Below are 15,891 nucleotides of genomic sequence, written 5' to 3'. Positions count from 1 at the left end.
CTTCAACTCGGTATCTCCAAAGGTAATTTAGAAGAAGGGGATGCATGAGCAGTGCCATGAGAAATCGTGGGACACTGTGCCAGCTGGGCGCTGAGGTCAGAGCTGTGTGTGTGTCACCGTGCTGCCACCACCCAGACCTGTGTGGTCACGTGGACGTCCTCATCACCTAGGTTCTTCAACTGTAAAATCGGGATGATGATACTTGTTTCCTGGGTTGCTGTGAGGGTGAAGTCACGTGTGAGGTGCCAGCTCTTAGAATAATGCCTGGGGTTCGTTTCTCAACCTCAACACTGTTGACGTTTTGAGCCAGATAATTCTCTGCTGTAGGGGCTGTCCTGTGCATTGTGGGATGTTTAGCGTCCTCCTTGACATGTAGCCATTGGCCAGCCCCCAAGCTGTGACAGCCAAAAATGTCTCCAGACATTGCCACATGTCCCTCCCAATGAGAATAATTATACGTGCAATATTGACTATTGCTGATGACGGCCCCCCTAAGATCTGTCTGGCCTCAGAAGGGTCTGTTCTCATCTGACCAACTTTGTTTTGTCTTGCTGGGTTTATCACAGTTGATTCGCCAGCTGGATGTTAAGGTTAGTGCTTCCATTCTGGGTGAATATCTGAACTTAGTCTCTTCAGAGCCATGTGACTTCCTCCCAGGCATGCCAGCTGCCCCTGGGAGCCAGGCTGAGATTACCTTATGATTCCCCAGCACAGGGAAGGCAGACTCTTCCTGTGTCCCTTTTAGGAAGCCGAACCTACGTACCTCCCCAAAAGTTCCAACGTTTATTCCCATGTGAACGGCATAGCTTTTTGTTCTCTTTCTTAGTTGGTGGGGTTCTTACAGGAGCCCTCTTCTCATTCTGTTTTATTTGGCTGCCTGGCTAGCAGATGATTTTGAAGAATTTAAATGGCTTCAGTTTGATAGAATACACATACATTAGATTTGCAGGAATAGCAGGGTTTCTTTTTCATAATTTCACTCGTAACCTCTTAAAAATCAGTTTATGAACCTTCTTCTGTGCTTCCCAGAGGACTCTTTAGAGCTTGTATGTCTGGTAGAGGCAGTGAGATACTGTGGGTAAAGGTCCCGAAGTCAGACCACCTGGGTTCAAATCCTGACTCCATCAGCTGGGGCAGGTGACTTCATCTTTTTATGCTTCAGTTTCTCCTTGGTTTTGTCTCAGGAGGGCTGTTGTGAGGAGCAACCAGATTCACACACATAAAGCACAGTCTGGCTTGTAATAAGCTTCACCACTATGTATTAAATACGGGTAAGTTGCCAGTTTGCTTTAGCTGAAAGGAAAGGACAGCCTTACTTAGGGAGAGACAGTATGGTGTAGCAAACAAGTCCATATAGATTTTGGAGTCAGTCCAGTTTGGATTTGAGTCCTAGCGCTGTCGTCAGCTAGAACCTGGCTTCGGCAGGTGGTTTTATCTCTCTGTGTTTTTCTTCACAGCAACGTCTTCATTTCTAGCATATGACTCGAGCTCCTTTTTCCAAAGGAAATTGAGGCAAACAAGTGTAATCTCTTCCAACTTCTGCTTCCATGCCTGCCTGGCTTTATTTGTAGCTAGTCTGGGAATGTATGACAGTCTGTATCGGTGGCGCATCTCTGTGCCTTCGTACATGCATACATCTAACCTCATACTTACCCGACTATTGAAGTTTTTATGTTGCTTACCATTCTTCCCATGAAATAAGTTCCCTGCTGCTGGTAGGACTTTTCTCTTTGTCTTTCCATTGCTTAGTGCACGATAAATGCTTACTGTTTGTTGGATGAAGGAATAAAAACCAATTTGAAACAAATTGCTAGGCGTTAGATCGAGGTTATTGACTACTATACACATTTCTTAAATCCTTAGAACAACTTTATAAAGTAGGTGTTGCTAGCCCCATCTTCTAGGGCTCAAATCATTTGAACTTGTCCAAGGACTTGAGATGGTAGGTGAATGGTGGCATTTCGTCCCCGAAAGAGTGGTAGTCACGGCAGGTGGATCCCCCAACGGGAGCTTTGGCCTTAGAGCAACACAGCAGCTACCGAACTGGCTGCCCGGGAGGGAGCAGGATGAGGAAATTCGTATCCTCATCCCTCTTTTCCCACCCCAGACCCTGTCAGTGCCTCTCTGGATGAAATCACCCAGCAGCAGGAGGGCCAGGGAGCCCGTGGGGTGCAGACTGCAGACGTCAGCGTCCTGGGGCACAGAGCAGGGTGGAGATGGAGCCAAAAGGGCAGATCGAGAATCCCCAGCGCAGGCCTCCCCTTTCTGTCCCCTCGTATTCACTCATACTGGGAGCAGAAAACTCACGTTCCTAACTCGGGAAACACCTGTGTTCTCAGTCGCTGCATCCAGTTTATTCATACTCCCGCCTGAAACCACCACCCGTGTTCTTCATACAAAGTCACAGAGAAAAAACTCAAAACAAAACAAAACTACTGTAATGTCTGCACCTGTTCCTCTAAGGCCAAAGCTCCCGTCAGGTGACCCATCTGCGGTGACTACCACGCGTGCGGGGATGAAATGCCACCGTTCTCCACCTCAAGTCCTTGGAGAAGTTCAAATGATTTGAGCCCTAGGCTTCTGATTTGAGCGAGTCTTTTGGCTCCAGTTGTAGTCATGCCTTTTTGTCCGGGTCCCTCTTTTATGTTCCCTTCACCTCTGCCAGCCCCTCAGCTGGTCAGAGTTCACTGGTGGGGTGACCCAAGCCTTCATTCCCACAGGACCCAAGTCCTTTGCAGCCCCGTCTTTTTGTGGGTTGCCACAGTGTCCCACATGCCCCAGTGAATCTGCTCAGAAGTCTGCGTGTTGGGACGATTTCCCTTCACGAGCCTTTCAGGACCATCGCTGAATAGGGCTGTCTTCTCTCACATCCGGTCAGTACTAGCACACTGTCACGTCCATCCATAAACAGGTATGCTTTTCCCCCCTCTCTGCTAACTGGTTGTGGGCTCTTCCCCCACGAGTTTGGGGTGAGAGAGAGCGCACAAGGAAAGGGGAGCAAGTCACCCGGGGAGCCGCCTGTCCCTTTAGTTTCCTTCCAGACCTGCGCAGGCCCAGTCTTGCTTTTACCACACCAAGTGGAATGCTTCTGTACAGTCCAGTTTTACGATTCAGAGCATCACATAATACTGTGTTTATGATGGGCTGTTCTTGTTGCACAGTCTCTTGGTTTCCCAGGAGCAGGTGTCTACCTGATCTCTACCCAGGCTTGGTAGCAAGCCAGGACCCATGCGGGCAGTAGCTGTTGGCAGTACAACTCTTACTCTTCTGGTGTTTATCAGAGGCTCCTTACCCCGTCCCTTCTGCCATGTCATTTCTAGTACTATTGGGTATGCTGAGGCATAGGCCCAAGAGGTAGGGCAGCTTTCATTGTTGTAGAACCTTCTCTTGGATCAGGCCCCATGAAAACTTGCAGCCTTATGGGTTACCCAGTAAACAGACCAGAGCAGCCTACTTAGATGCGAAGCTCACCAATCGTTTTATCTCTTTCTTGGTGGACGTGCAAGGTGTATCGGTTCTCTCATTTTAAGATTTTTTTTTTTAATTGGGAGGCTTCGTTTGGCTGCCCAAGTGCCTACATCCATGATTCAAGATCATTATCCATTCCAGCCAATGCTTAAGAGACTTTGCAGGGTTGCATGTTTAATTGGCTCTGCAACCCTTACCATCAAACCCTGGGCTTGAGCCTTAGTCCTGTCAGCTTAGCAGCTATAAGAGAAAACTATCTAACAGCCCATCTCTCGGGAGGCTCTCAGTTTGTCCTTTGCTTTGTGCACCTTCTCAGAGATAAGTAGAAGCAGCCCCGGCCCAGGTGACAGTCTTTGAAATCAGTGTTTTCATCATCCCTGTGGACTTCCAGCACCTTGCCCACTGCCTGCCTCTGTCCTGTGACACCCTGGGAGGAAATGTGAGCCACCGTGATCGCTGTTTTACGGTGACCACTTCCCCATCCCCTCCCTCCACAGGAAGGTCGTCAGGGCGTTCAGCACACATGCGTCCCGTTTTTCAGGGTCTGTTTCCTGGGGTCATTCTTGGTCCCAGTTACTACATCCGTCACATGACATACTCAAAAGTAATTGAAGGGAACTGAACAAAGGACCGTGTCCTAAGCTGTCGTGGGCAGGGGGAAGAACCAGCAGGGCATGGTGAAGCACCCCTTCTACTTACAGGGTTTGCAAGCCAATACCACTCCCAGACCTTCAGCAGTAGTTGTGGGAAAGGGGCCGCCTGCTGGGAACTATGGCCTTAGGTAGAGAAAACACTGCTTGTTAGAAAAGGAGCAGGGGGAATAAATACCTTAGCATCTCGCTTCCATCTTCTGCTAGTGCTTTGCATTGATTGAACCCAAGCAGATGCCAGAGGGCAAGGGCAGGCGGTGGGTTGCCTGAGTGTGAGGTCCGTGGGGCGTGTGGCAGGGTGGAGAACGTGGTTTTAGGTCCGGAAGGGCCTAGGGAGACTGTAGCACAGTTGTCAGACTGGCACCTGTGGGCTAGAGCTGAGCGCCGGGCTTACCTGCCTGCAGTACATGCACGCTTAGGTATCCCCAGGGCACCTTGTGTGAAACACCTTATCTTAGCCCGGCTCTTCCTTCTCTGTTCCTGGTGCTACTTCATGTCATATCCTATTGTCCCTTCCAAGGGGGAGGCCTGGCGTGACGTTCTCTTGTAGTTCTGCTCCTGTGGGCCATGCATGGGAAGGCAGACATTCATATGTGATGCGGTGGCAGCAGGACCTACCACCCCCTGCCTCCCACATTCTCGAGGGACAGATGTGGAAAAGTGTAGCGCCATCACCTTCACTCTCTCACCTCGTCATTTCTGCTGCAGACAGAAAAGGATGGGCTGATGTGGGTCCCAGGGCTCCCGGACAGGGGCTGATATGGGTCCCCAGGCTCCCGGACAGGGGCTGATGTGGGTCCCGGGGCTCCCGGACAGGGGCTGATGTGGGTCCCGGGGCTCCCCGACAAGGTGTATCTGCTTAGAAGAGCTGTGGGTTCCACCTGCTCTAATTCTTTAGCAATAGAGCACCAGACTGAAGGGCAGGGCTCAGGTCAGGTGGCCGTCCTGGTCTGAGGGTGGGGTATGGGGAGTCAAAGAAGCTGCTTTTATGGGGTGTTAGGGTGCTGTAACACATGCACAAGTGCTGCACCCTGAGCTTAGGATGGGGCCAGTTACATTTCCATGTTTTCGAACAACTGGTTCAACTATGTATCATTCCTTCCTGACTTCATTTCCAGCAGCAAATCCAACAAAGCAGGTTTTGAATCATCTCCAAGAAAGCACCCTGTAGGCAGTTAAAACTCATTATACCTGAAGACTCAGTGCCTCCTGATTGACATTTGAAATCATTGCTTGAGTATAATTTATTTACAAGTATTAGACCTGTCAACGTGACTTCTTGAAATTAGTCACCAGGAGAAATGGTCAAGCTAACCCTTCAAAAGGTATTATTTGGTGTCAGTGGAGAGATTGGGCTGCTGTATGTAGCAAAAGGTGACATCAGTGTGACATCTCCAGCCCTTTGCCCATGGGTGGAATGATAAAATTGACATAACTGTGTTAGTTTTGTATGAAGATCTACTGTAATTTCTCTGACTAGGGAGCTGTCCAGTGCATCAGAATTACCCACAGTTGTTAAAATGCAGCATAGCACCGTGGTTAAGAGTCGGGACTCTGGAGCCAGACGACAGCCTGGGTTCAAATCCTGGACAGGCAGATTGCTTAAACCTCTCTGTGTCTCAGTTGCCTCGTTTATAAAATGGGGGTGCGTAGTTACCTAATACATAGCATCTCAATCTGAAGCAAGCCGCACCTGTTCATCCTGAGGCAAAAGTCTGAAAACCACTCTCTGAAAAGCCTTGCTCTGAATCCGTCAAACGAAAGCCCTTTTAGGTGAAAGGCTCCATTACTCCACACGAACTGTGGCCATTAGTCCACATGAACTGTGGTGTGGTGTAGAAGCTTGCAGAATTTCTTAGCAGAAAAGCAAAGTAAATGGGATGCAAATGTTGGATTGGGGTGTAGCTATTGGTAGCGACATAACTGTAACAAAATCTCTAACCTGAGCTGAGCTTTCTGATCAGAAGTACATTCCTGGCAGAACCAGCATAACATGGGCCCTGTGAACGAGGAATGACAAATCCTGGTATTTTAAAGTTCTTTTGCTAATCAGTGTTTTTTTTTGTTTTGTTTTGTTTTCTGTTGGTTAAGGTTGCATGATGGAATTTGAACATGACCTCAAGCGGTTTTATGTTTTGGATTAGTTAATTGTGTTTGTCCTCTGCTGACACTTTCTTCGGACTCAGTTTTTGGTGTGCTCTTGAGGCAATAAACCCAAAGGGATATATCATGGACTACAAAGAAAGCTGCCCAAGTGTAAGCATTCCCAGCTCTGATGAACACAGAGAGAAAAAGAAGAGGTTTACTGTAAGTATGTAATGTAAAGCATATGGGAAAAATGGAATCTAGAGAATACTTCCATTTGCTTTTGTTCTTCCTCAGCCTAGAACACCCTGTCCCCTGTCTTCACATATCCAGATTTTACTTACCTTTCAAATGCTATATCCTCTAGTCTTCCATGTGTATGGGAACGGAATGCAGTTTCTTTTTCAGTGCAGATTTTTGCCTGTTTATCCTTTGGGAGAAGCTTATGAAACTATCTGATAGACCCTCACCAGAAAATGTGCGTTCACGTGGATCTAGGACACAGGCACGTATTTGTCGCTGTTGGAGGTGGTTAATGGACTCCGGAAGTCATCAATCCTGGAGAACCACTGTCTTAAAATTTCCACCGTAGCTTTCTTAAATGACGTTTATCATTTTCTACTGCAATTTTAAGCCTATTCAATCCAGTATTTTATCTCTTTTTCCCCCTTAAAGGCAAAGCCCATTTCTAATTTTACTTTTCTTCACCATATCTACTTTATAAAGAATAAGCACAGTGAATATTTGCAGAATCAGTGTATCCATGACTATTATTGGAGAATAGTCACTTTTTTAATGTGTGTAATGAAACATATAACATTGTCTTTAGTTCCAGTAGTCCTGTTAGTATATACAGAGATCTCCTGCCCTCTTCCCCCTGAAAAATATGTAACTGATCTGGGCTTCTTTATAAACTCCCCACCCACTGAATCATGTGAAGGAATTCATTTAACCCAAGTCTATTGAAACAATTTGAGCTAAAGCAGTTCTTTTAAGTAAAAATGCCCAGGCTGTCTCCGTTCTGCTCATTATCTTGTTCGAACACACACTCATTCCTTCTCCAACTTGGCATCAGAGTTTATGGGAGGAGACGTGTCCTCTTTCACAGTGTCTGACGACTGGCCCCACGGTAGCCTGGTGAAGGCTCTTGCATTCATGTCATCCCTCTAGATCTTGGCGATTCCAGCTGTAGAGTGACTCGTTTGGCAAACGTCCAGCTATGATTGACCTGATCCAGCTCTGGGCATTTTGTTGGCATCCATCGCTGGCATCTGCAGTCAGTGAACTGACTTGTTATTTATTCTTTGTTGGGTTGACCTGGGTGGTGCCAACTCAGCTTCCCCTGGGCTCTCAATGGCTCTAGAACCCACTGACATGACCGTGACCTGCTCCTCAAACCCACTGACATGACCGTGACCTGCTCCTCAGTCAAGTGGTCTACCCCAGCCTCTGACCAGAGCGTCACCTGGCCCCTGCCAGTTGAGCCTCATGACAAGTGACTTTCAACTCAGAGTCCATTTCACAAGGGAGGTGATGGAAGCTGAGGAGTTAAACTTAACCCTTTGTCTGACCACTCCACTCTGCCATCTTAACTAGCTGGGGCTTCAGCCCCGAAATGGTGGTTTTCTCCCAAAGTCCCAGGTAAGGAGTTGAGAACAGCCCGTCTGTCTTCTCCCTTCCTTAATAAACACACTGCCACACCCTGTACCAAAGCCCAGAGAAGAGAGATTGCGACGCATGTCTGACCATTTGCTTCCCCTCGGTCTCTATGTTGTAGCAATATCTTACCAAGCATTGTGAACTTACTCCACACTCATAAAAGCAAATTGTAGCAACATCACATTGATGGTAAAGAAGAAGTGAGTGTATCTTTGATAAAATAGTGGAGTGTGTGAAAATGTTCCATTTCTTCCCTGTCCTTATTTTTGCCTTTGGGCCATTCTCTTCAAGGGCATAACCTCTGGCCAAGTTTGAGGGATGTTCATACAGAGCAAATATAGGCAGTAGGTTATCTTAGGTATCCTTCTATTTTTCATGGCAAAGGTATATCCATGTCTAATGTGACAAGTTCAAGGAGACCTGTAGCATTGCTCTCACCCTGCCCTCTCTGAGCTGTCCCCTGAGTCCTCAAAGGGCCTATCCAAATCACCGTGTTCATTTCCTTCCTTCAGAGTCTCAGATTGTGCCTTATTAGGAGGCTTTTTCTGACCACCCTGTATGTAAAATAGCACCTTCACACCTCATCCTACCCCTTTCACTCTCTGTCCCACTTACTGTATTTAAATTCTTGATAGCACTATCACCACCCGACATTTTGGTTGGTGCAAAAGTAATTGCAGTTTAAAAAAAAAAAAATTGCAAAAACCGCAATTACTTTTGCACCAACCTAATATTTGTGTGTGACTTCCCTGACTAGAACGCAAGGTCCTTTGAAGCAAGAACTTCCCTCACTGTTGTTTCACCAGGACCTAGAACAGAGATGGATGTTTAAGAAGTTACCTGTGGAATTGATGTTGAATGAAAAGCAGTACTAAGTTCACGTGTTGGTTGCAGATTACCACAGTGCATTCCTCAGTCCTCCAGAAACTGGGTTCTAGTCAGCACAGATAGGACCCACCCCACCCAACACAGACTCTGCATCCACTCTCAGCAGGCCCAGACGCCTGTACTATACATAGGAACAAACACAGATATTGCGTGACTGACTATTCAGTAATATTTTTGTGCTCTAACTCTCGTATGTCTTTTTTTCTTTTTAATTTTATTGGGGAATATTGGGGACAGTGTGTTTCTCCAGGGCCCTTCAGCTCTAAGTAGTTGTCTTTCAAGCTAGTTGTGGAGGGCGCAGCTCAGTTCCAAGTCCAGTTGCTGTTTTCAAACTTTAGTTGCAGGGGGCACAGCCCACCATCCCATGCGGGAATTGAACCAGCAACCCTGTTGGTCAGAGCTCACTCTCTAACCGACTGAGACATCTGGCTAGCCCTCGTATGTCTTTTATATAGCTCTACACCATGAAGCTTCTAATAGAGAATTGCATTGCACCCTAGGATTTCTTGACTTAAACCAAGTCTGAGTTATACTTTCATTTATCCACTCAACAAATTGTCATTGAGTTTCTTTGTTATGCCAGACACTGTTCTAGGCACTGGGGATACAAGGAGTAGTAAGAATGACAGCCCTTGCTTTCAAGAAACTTATATTCTGGTGGGACAAGACAGACAATAGGAAAATATTTTTAAGAAAAATAAGATAATGTCATATTGTAATAAGTATTACACTTTGTTCTGTGAAATCTTGTGCTTTTTTTGGGGCAAATAAAAGTATTTATAAAAATTTTAAGCGTTTTTGTTTTTGCCTATTGGTGTTTTATTATTAGGTTGGTGCAAAAGTAATTGTGGTTTTGGGGCGGCTGGATGGCTCAGTTGGTTAGAGTGCGAGCTCTCAACAACAAGGTTGCCAGTTCAAGTCCTACATGGGATGGTGGGCTGTGCTCCCAGCAACTAAAGATTGAAAACGGCGACTGGACTTGGAGCTGAGCTGTGCCCTCCACAACTGGATTGAAGGAAAACGAGTTGGAGCTGATGGGCCCTGGAGAAACACACTCTCTCCCAATATTCCCCAATAAAATTTATTTTTTTAAAAATGTAATTGCAGTTTTTGCAATTATTTTTAACCTTTTAAACCGCAATTACTTTTGTACCAACCGAATAGAATTTGCTCAATCAGCCCTTTTTCATAAGTCCTAACTGCTGATTAATAACTTCGCAGGGCTCTGTCTTACTTCCTGTAAATATATTTGCAGCAGAGCTGCTTCAGCTGGGAACCTAAGCTTGGGTTCCAGTCTTGACTGTACTTGGGTCACCATGGGAAGCTGCCGTAGCATACCAGGAAGTCAGCACAAATCATTCCAGAAGCTCACGGTCACATCAGTCTAAGTTTCTGATCCTTTTGTAGCAGTTCTGCTCCAGGCCTACGCAATCCTGAATGCTGGGTGAGAGAAATCTAGAGTCTAGTCTTACAAGCATGGCTCTCCTTGACCATGTTCCTGACCCTCTACTTCTGCACTCTCACCACATGTAGCATCTTACAAACAATGCTGACATCTTCTTGTACAATAGGTTCCTCTAAGACAACTCGATACCTTCTTGGTTAAGACTGGAGAGCCGTATCACCTCCCTGTAGCTCATGTAGGGTGATTGGCTACTGTTTCTTTCAATCTTAGTGACTCATCGCTTACCCAGGTATCTGATACCAGTGACTTGGCTTCACCTTCCAGGTGAGACCCTGTGTCCTCCCTCAGAGAGGGAAGTGGCTTTACATTCTGGAACTCCTCTCACTGTGGGCCTGTTAATGTGCCCATATCTTAAATGATACTACAGAATTCATATAATATAATCAGGTCCTTTCCTCCCACTATTATATAACTAGGAATTTGTGAGTGTAGCTTACCAATCTTTCACGGGAAAGGATAGTTGATACATATTTGTATGCCCATCTTCTAAAATTAACCTGGTTTACTTTAAATTGTCTAACAGACTGGGAGCAATTGAATTATAAACCCAAAAGTAACTCCTATCTCTTTCCCGTAGTCTTCAGTGTAAAATGCTGAGGTCGATAATCTGAGCCATACATCAGTGAACCTTTCCTCATAAATCTGGATTCTTGTTACTTTTCTCTTTAGAAATGATACAAGATCTTTGAGGTCCCGAATAGTTTTCTCTACATTGGTATGTTGAATTATAATCTGAGGGGATGTGTGAGATGAATTGTGAAAGTTAATTCTATATTATAACTTGACGATTTAATACTGGGTCTGGTCCATGAAGGGTTAGAAGGCTTAGATCTTAGTCTCACAAGTTTGTGAACTTGTACAAGTTACTTCACTTATTTGGGCCATCATTTCCTCATATGTAGAGTGGGGGTGGTAATATTTGTTCTGCTCACATCATAGAGTTGTTGGCTGTGGTTATATGCAATTATATATGAAAATATTAAACACATGTAAGGTGGTGGTAAGAAATCCAAGGATAAAGTCTCAGTTTGAAAAATACCGTGTAAAAGGTGTCCTGGAAGAAGGAGAACTAATAATTGAGTGTTTATGATGTGCCAGACATCATTTTCTAAAATACTTAATAATTTCAGGGTACTGGTTGCTTTCGGGGAATAATAGAGAATATCATTAGTTGAATCTATGATGTTTTATTCTCGGGATAAAAATCTGAAACAAGAATGGCAGAATGTTAGAATTCATCTAAATGAATACACATGTGTTCACTGTCACTCTTTGAAAATTACAGAAATATTTCATAACATTTTAAAAATAACCACCTTTCAACAAGATGAAATAAGTGTTTCAGTTGGTAATACTTGAAATTAGTCATATAATTTCAAGTATTATCATATAAACTTTAGTGTCTAATACCAGTTTCATGAGTATGAAAACAGATTATTTAAATAGCTAATGCCTTTTTTTGCAATCAAATTTTATTGTGTTATTTTTATTTCTTGTTTTTCATAGGTTTATAAAGTTCTGGTCTCAGTGGGCAGGAGTGAGTGGTTTGTCTTCAGGAGATATGCAGAGTTTGATAAGCTTTACAATACCGTAAGTAATAGTTGATAGGATTTTTATTTAAAACAAAACACCTGAGAAAACTCAAAACTAAGAGAGAGTTTATTTGAACGATTAAATAATATTCATATCAGACAAGAACAAAAGGGTAAGAGATTCTTCAAGAGCATTCTAACTTTGGAATTCTTACACAAAAGGGTGGAGAAGGAAATGTTGGGAAGTTCCAGAAAAACTGCTCAAGATATGACAACTAGATGAGCAGCTTAAAATGCATTTTAATGTTGTAGAATATTAGAAATCCTGTCTATCTACCTCTCTAATAATTGTTAATCTTCATGTTATTTGTGGTTAAATTGCCCAACCCTTTCTTAACTTTACTGTGTTTTCTTCTGTTACTTAGTTTTTATTTAATGCATATGCAACTGAACTTATAGTTTAGTTTTAAGTTTTATATAGTTTTCAGTATTGCTTAATCAAAGGATATCAAGACAGTCATTTTTGACAGTCTTTTGACTGAAGAGTCGTTTTTGAAACAAAATAATAGCCAGTTAGAGTTTGTACATGAGAATATCTTCTGTAATACGTAAGTGTTTTGTTTTTGTTTTTTTAAAAAGGGTTCATATTGAAGGCTGGGTGAGGGTTGAATTGCTAGCTCTATTTGAAATTCTTAGATACCATTTTAGTATACATGATTACCATTTTTGGATAATTGTACAAATCTAACTGTGCCTATCAGGATACCTGGGTTATGATACTCAGGTAAAAGTAACTTGATGGTAACATAACACACATACAGAAAGGTAAGATCAGATTTCATTCTGAAATAACTAATAACTGAAAATTGGAGATTTTGTTTTGTGTTTTGCTTAAAAGATTATATAGGTCAGATTTACCTTCTACACTTGTTTCCTTTTGTAGAATTGTTTATAAGAGGGAGGCGTGTAGGGGATGTCATCTAAAAACTGAGCAGGTGGCCATGCATGAGTGAAGAGCTTCCTCGTGATGGTTTCATGATTTAAGTAGCTGGTGGTTAATTAGGTGGAACACTAATACATGAGTGTCTTTCAACATAGAGGTGAAGTAGGAAAAGTTTGTGTTGGTCATTTCCCCCGCCGTGATCACTTTCATTCTCTTTTCATCGAACACCTCCCCCCTTACGCTTTTTGCAGGACATTTTCCTTAATATGTAGTTGAGTTTTTATTATCCATGTCTCTCATTTTTCCTGTATTTCTCTTCTTTTTTTCATGGTTTTCTTATTTCCCCATTTTCTGTGTCTACCTCTTTCTTTTACTATAACCCCTTCCAGTTCTGCTTCCTGTGGTGACAGGCAAAGAAAAAAACAAGGGAATGGCATCAGTTGCGTTTTTTCAAACCACAGAAGTGAGGTAAACCTGGCCCGGATTTTCCTAAGTCTGAAAATACAAATTCTTTTCTTTTGCTTCTCTTAGAATAAAAGACAAAAAGTCTAATTTTCCATCTGTCAGCATTTTAAGTGTCAGTTTAAGTGTGTTTTTTTAATGACTGTCATTTACATTTGAAAACTTTCTTATAAAAATTGTTGAACACTTACAGAAGTAGAGAGACTAGTACAAATACAGAAAATAATATAATGTTCTATCCAGCTTCAACAGTTACATAGCCATTCTTGTTTCATCTCTGGCCCTAGTCAGCCACTGTAATTTTGAAGCAAAGTTCATTCATCATATCATTTCATCTGTCAGTATTTAGTATCATCTCTAAAAAGATAAAGGTCCTTAAAAACACACACACACACACACACACGCACGCACAATTCCATTACCACATCTAAAACTAAACTAATGATAATATCTTCATATTAAATAGTCAGTGTTTATGTGACTGGTTGTTAAGCCTGTTAAGTGTCTTTTGATCACTAGGTTTCCCCCTCCACCTCTCTTATCTTTCCTTTACAGTTTTTTTGTTAGAAAAACAGTGTCATTTGTCTATAGACTTTTTCAGTCTGGATTTTGCTGATAGCATGTCCATGGTGTCGAGTGATTAACACACTTTTATTCTTTCTGTTTCCTGTCAGTTGGTAGTTAGATATATACTATATAGTTAGATATATAGTTAGAACTATATAGTTAGATATATAGTTTCTCTGTGTGTATGTGGTTTTCTGACCAGAAGCTTATAATAAAAATAAGCATTAACCTGTTTTTATGACTTTACTACCCAAATTTAAGTTCTTCAGGGCCAAGTTGATTCTTCTCTGGGGATAAGCAAATCTGATAAATGTATTAGAATAGTATGGGGGGGACCAAAGTAGAGGATCTGAAAACAAAATTCATCAGCTTTCATAGAAAACAAAACAATTATTAGTCTACTGATAAAGAGAACACAAAGACCCCCTCTTCCCTTGAGGTAATAAATGGTGGGTAATATGTATTCAGAACTTGAATACCAGATTCTAGTCTAAGCACTTAAATTATTTCCTTTAAGCCTTGCAATAAATCTGTAAGATAAGTGCTAAAATTGTCCCTATTTTACAGGCAAGGAAACTGAAGCACAGAGATGTTAAGTAGCTTATCAAAGGTCACAAAGCTGCTAAGTGTTTTATTGGGACAAAATAGGATGATTCGTCTGGTATTTTATTGGTATAATTTAATATTGTACGTTTGATCATGATATATTTAAAAGCATGTCTTCTGATGGATGTTCCTTGTAAATCAGATTGATTGTATTTTGTTTTTGTGCATGCATTACTAGAAGACTTTTAAAAAATTGAGTTCATATAATGTTATCTTAAAAATTTTTTAGTTAAAGAAACAGTTTCCTGCTATGGCCCTGAAGATTCCTGCCAAGCGAATATTTGGTGATAATTTTGACCCAGGTAAGCAGTAACTTCATAGAGCAGTCATAAGTGATGGTTGAAGATGTAGGTAACATATTGTGTTCAGTGTGCTGTATAGTAGTACAAGACTGTACCTAGCTAACTGATCTCACGTTCTATGAAAAGGATGCCTCAGGAAGGTACTTACTGTGTACAAGGCATTGTTTTAAACACATTGCAAGTTTTTAATTCATTCAATCCTCCCAACCCTCTGAGGTGGGTATTATTATCATCATCTCTATTTTATAGATAAGGAAACTGAGGCACAGTTAGGCTAATTAATTTGCCCAGGGTCACATGCAGCTAGTAAATGTCAGATTTCAAAGTTATGTTCAAGTAGGTTTGCTTCGGATACATTTATGCATCATTGAGGATAATTTGGGGTACTTTTCTAACCATAAAGGACATTCGTTGTTACATGTTTGTTACATTGAGAAGCACTTATTAAACATATTCTGTGCATAGCACCCTGCAGCCTTCTGAATGGGACACCAAGCAAATGTTCTGTTGTTCACCCTTGGGGAGCGTAAATTACACAAAGGAATTATTCTCAGGAATCTGGAGCCTATATGGCTGGAGCCTATATGGCTGAAGCCTCAAGCCTGAAATTTTCACTAGGATCCAAGAAATCAATCCTGGTCATAAATGACTACTTCCAGAGAGACAAAAATCTCCTTATTTAATAGAAAACCTGTCCAAAAAGTCATCTGTTTATGCCACAGGTGAATCCTGACAAGCCAGAGAGACCTCCCTCCCGGCCATACCTCCTCACCTAACTCTGCTTGTAGCCTTGTAACCCATAAAACCTACGATTCCTTACGTGTCTGCTTTCTTAGTCAGGTCGCCCTCTATCAAATAGCTCTCAAATCACTGATCTTGACTGCGGCTTCTCTGTAACCTAACCTTGTACCATTCCTTTCCCTCCCAAACCTTTTCACTGTGCCATGTGGAATTCTGCCCACAATGAACAAACTTCTCTTTATTCTCCATCTTTTTCATATTTCTTTCACGTTCTTGCTTTAATTAAAACTTGGTTCTCCCTCCTCCCCTTCCTCCCCCGTGCCTCTCCCGCCTCTCCCCCCGCCCCAGGCTGCTGGAGGATCCCCTGTAGCCCACTCTTTTACATTTTACTCAGGATTGGCATTGGATGAGACTTCACTTCCCCTGTTATATGTAGAATTTTCATTTGAATTTGTAACTACAGGGCAGCTTCTTTTCTACTACATTCCAGAGCAAAGTAGAGAGTTAGCAGAGCTAAGCCACC

The 15,891-nt window shown here is 42.7% G+C and overlaps 1 protein-coding gene across 15 annotated transcripts in view; it reads left to right on the top strand.

Annotated features, from left to right (window-relative positions):
• The window catches only part of SGK3 (serum/glucocorticoid regulated kinase family member 3), a 138,953-nt gene that overhangs the window by 87,323 nt on the left and 35,739 nt on the right, over nt 1-15,891 (top strand). For 10 of the 15 annotated variants that reach the window (XM_074319001.1, XM_074319002.1, XM_074319012.1 and 7 more), the window contains 4 exons: nt 6,210-6,425; nt 11,722-11,805; nt 13,080-13,158; nt 14,555-14,627. In XM_074319001.1, coding sequence (XP_074175102.1) covers nt 6,394-6,425; nt 11,722-11,805; nt 13,080-13,158; nt 14,555-14,627 — 268 coding nt within the window. In that variant the 5' untranslated portion in view covers nt 6,210-6,393. Of the gene's footprint in view, nt 23-6,209; nt 6,426-11,721; nt 11,806-13,079; nt 13,159-14,554; nt 14,628-15,891 lie in introns of all 15 variants that reach the window. The other 5 variants (XM_074319011.1, XM_074319013.1, XM_019726410.2 and 2 more) reach the window with 2 other exon arrangements.

Source organism: Rhinolophus sinicus, linkage group LG14 (genome assembly GCF_036562045.2).
Source record: "Rhinolophus sinicus isolate RSC01 linkage group LG14, ASM3656204v1, whole genome shotgun sequence".
NCBI lineage: Eukaryota > Metazoa > Chordata > Mammalia > Chiroptera > Rhinolophidae > Rhinolophus > Rhinolophus sinicus.
This window is presented reverse-complemented; position numbering and strand designations above follow the sequence as displayed.